Raw genomic sequence first — 1506 nt, forward strand, 5'->3', positions numbered from 1 at the left:
AACAGAAACCCCGGCGGGCACGGCTCGGCACCGCCACCCGCCATGGCGGTGGCTCTACGCCGTCTCTACCGGCACGGCGCCGTCCGGCTGCGGCCCTTCCTCGCCCTCTGCTTCCTCCTCTTCCTCCTTGGGCTGTACGGGACCCCAGTAACGGGCGATGGAGAGGCGCAGCCCCTCCAAGCGCCCGTTGGAGAGGTCGAGGCCGGGGGGGCCGGCAGGCGGTGGGGGCGGCTCGTCGCGGCGGCGGCGGCGGGTCCGCACCTCCAGGCAGTTCTGGCCCTTGAGGTGCCGCTGGAGGTGGTCGTCCTTGGCGAAGGCCTTGTGGCAGCGGTAGCACTCGTAGGGCCGGGCTCCCGTGTGCAGGTGCATGTGGTTCTTCAGGTCGTAGCTGTGCAGGAAGCGGGCGCTGCAGTGCTGGCAGGAGTAGGGCCGCTCGCCCGTGTGCTTGCGCATGTGGATCTTCAGCTTGTCATTCCTGGGGGATGGATGGACACACAGACAAGGCAAGATGTTGGTACGGGTCGGCCAGCACCCCTGGGGATGTGACTGTCTGGCCGCGGCGGGCAGGGGGACGGTGCCATGGTGTGGCAGGGATGCGCCGCAGGGCACGGGGGACGTGGCGGGGCAGGGGACCACATCCCGGTGGGGGCGCAGGGGGAACACTGCGGCACCGGTGTGAAATGCATCCCGGTGCTGCACCGCAGCAGGGATGCAGGCAGGTGCCAGCGTGGCGGGAGATGCTGCCAGAGTGGCAGGCAGGGAGGGTCGCTCTGGCAGTGCTCACGCTGCCCAGAAGAGCCCACAGACCGGGACTGCGCCACGGTGGGGATGCGGCCAGGCACCGGCAGGGCTGGCGGGGGATGAGGTGCAGGGGATGCAGTGGCAAGAGATGCTGCCGGGTACCCAGCAGACACAGAGGGTTGCCCTGGCAGCACTCATGGTGTGGAGCTGAACCCACCAACCTGCACTGCGCCGTGCCACGCAGGCAGCCAGGCTCCGGCAGGGGAGGTGCCACGAGGGGGATGCTGCTGGGTGCCCGTCCGGCAGCACTCACCGTGTGAAGCGGACCCCGCAGACCTGGCAGGCGAAGGGCTTCTCGCCTGTGTGCGTGCGCATATGGCGGGGCAGCTTGCCGGCGCCGTGGATGACCTTGTGGCAGACAGGGCACTCCTGGGGCATCTGTGAGCGGCGCTTGCGTACCAGCTTGTCGGGCGTATCCAGCCCGGGCGCCAGCGACTCGTGGTGCAGCGAGCTCAGGTACGCCATCAGGTCGGGGTCGATGGCGTCCTCGTCAGAGCCGGCCTCCTCGGGGGACAGGGAGGGCTGGTAGGGGAAGGGGAAGGGGTGCGGGGGCAGCTCCTCCTCCTCGGGCAGCTCGAAGCTGTCGTAGGGCAGGGGCAGCCCCTCGGGTAAGGGGGGCGAGGGCGGCCCGGGGGGCAGCGGGGGGCTGCCACAGCCCTCGGCCTCGGCGGGCGGCTCCTCGGTGTGGTTGTTGAGCCGGGAGCC

General features: G+C 70.5%; 1 protein-coding gene across 1 annotated transcript in view; it reads right to left on the reverse strand.

The window, feature by feature from the left end:
• Positions 1–6: 6 nt before the first annotated feature.
• ZBTB7B (zinc finger and BTB domain containing 7B) overlaps positions 7–1506 on the reverse strand; it is an 11797-nt gene continuing 10297 nt past the window's right edge. The window contains exons 2-3 of the mRNA XM_014961230.1: positions 1055–1505; positions 7–475 (exon numbers count right to left, since the gene is read on the reverse strand). Coding sequence (XP_014816716.1) covers positions 55–475; positions 1055–1505 — 872 coding nt within the window. The 3' untranslated portion in view covers positions 7–54. The remainder of the gene's footprint in view (positions 476–1054; position 1506) is intronic.

Source organism: Calidris pugnax, unplaced genomic scaffold, assembly GCF_001431845.1.
Source record: "Calidris pugnax isolate Ruff unplaced genomic scaffold, ASM143184v1 scaffold371, whole genome shotgun sequence".
NCBI lineage: Eukaryota > Metazoa > Chordata > Aves > Charadriiformes > Scolopacidae > Calidris > Calidris pugnax.